At 52.8% G+C, this 1,097-nt stretch overlaps 1 protein-coding gene across 2 annotated transcripts in view; it reads right to left on the bottom strand.

The window, feature by feature from the left end:
• Positions 1 to 1,097, bottom strand: part of NR2F2 (nuclear receptor subfamily 2 group F member 2) — a 12,078-nt gene that overhangs the window by 5,759 nt on the left and 5,222 nt on the right. Inside the window, exon 1 of one of the 2 annotated variants that reach the window (XM_085308632.1) lies at positions 796 to 1,091. The exons of the other annotated variant lie outside the window; for it this stretch is intronic. Within the exon in view, the coding sequence (XP_085164758.1) occupies positions 796 to 808 (13 nt within the window). The 5' untranslated portion in view covers positions 809 to 1,091. Of the gene's footprint in view, positions 1 to 795; positions 1,092 to 1,097 lie in introns of those variants that run through there. 2 annotated transcript variants of the gene reach the window in all.

A 1,097-nucleotide genomic window follows, 5' to 3' on the forward strand; every position in this document is an offset into this window, starting at 1 on the left:
CCGCGCAGCGCTCTGCCCCGCGGGGGCCGGCCGGCGCCGGGCGGGAGAGCGAGCTGACAGTGATCGAGAGGGACAGGCACGCAGCGACAGATACACGCACACACAGGCACATATAGATATATATACACGTTAAATTATTATTATTATTATTATTTTTAAGGTGCACAATCCGGCTGGGAATGCACAGCGGAGTGGCAGGGTGAGCCCCATTGTAGGGGTAATTTGAACCGCCTGTATAAAATTGCACGCTAAGGCTTGGGGGATATAAATACATATATGTACATGGCTTGGGGGATATACATGTATATGTGTGTATATATATATACRTATATATATGTGCGTGTCTCTCTGGCGAGGCTCCGTGTGTGCATCCACACGCACGCAGAGCTGCTCCGGGCGCGGGGTTAAGGCTGGGCATGCAGGGGGGAAGCATTGAAGGGGGGGGGGAAGAAAAGGGAGAAGTCAGCACACGTCAGAACCGTCATCTGCCTGCTAAGCGGCGTGAAACTAAAAATCCACTTCCAGCAAACCTCCATCAGCAAAATCAAAACAAACACAAATCAATTAGGAGAGCAGGGGGAAGCATGCAAGAGCCCCTGCCACCCCTTCCCAGCCCTCCCTCCGCAACACCTCTTTCTTTCATTAAAAGTTTCTCTCTGTTTATTCGGGGAAAGGGGGGAAGGAGGTTCTGGTTGGGTTTGGGGTTCGGGGGGGTTAAAAAATAATAGTAATAATAATAATAATAAAAAAAAAGGGCAGTGAGTGAGAATTGGAAAACAAATGAAATCCCAATACCTTCCCGTCTCATGCCAACTTTGAGGCATTTTTTGAGGCGGCAGTACTGACACTGATTGCGGTGGTGCTGGTCAATGGGACAGTTCCTGTTGGCACGACAAGTGTAGCTGAGATTCCTCCTGACGCTGCGCTTGAAGAAACTCTTGCACCCCTCGCAGGTAAACTGGCCGTAGTGCTTGCCGCTCGACTTGTCGCCGCACACCACGCACTCGATGTGCTGCTGCTGCTGCTGCTGCTGCTGCTGCTTGTCGCCTTGGCCCTGCGGGCCGGGGGCGGCGGGCTGGGCGGGCGCGCTGGGGGCG

This window comes from Rhea americana, unplaced genomic scaffold, assembly GCF_003343005.1.
Source record: "Rhea americana isolate MKP2758 unplaced genomic scaffold, rheAme1 scaffold_28, whole genome shotgun sequence".
In the NCBI taxonomy this organism is placed as follows: domain Eukaryota; kingdom Metazoa; phylum Chordata; class Aves; order Rheiformes; family Rheidae; genus Rhea; species Rhea americana.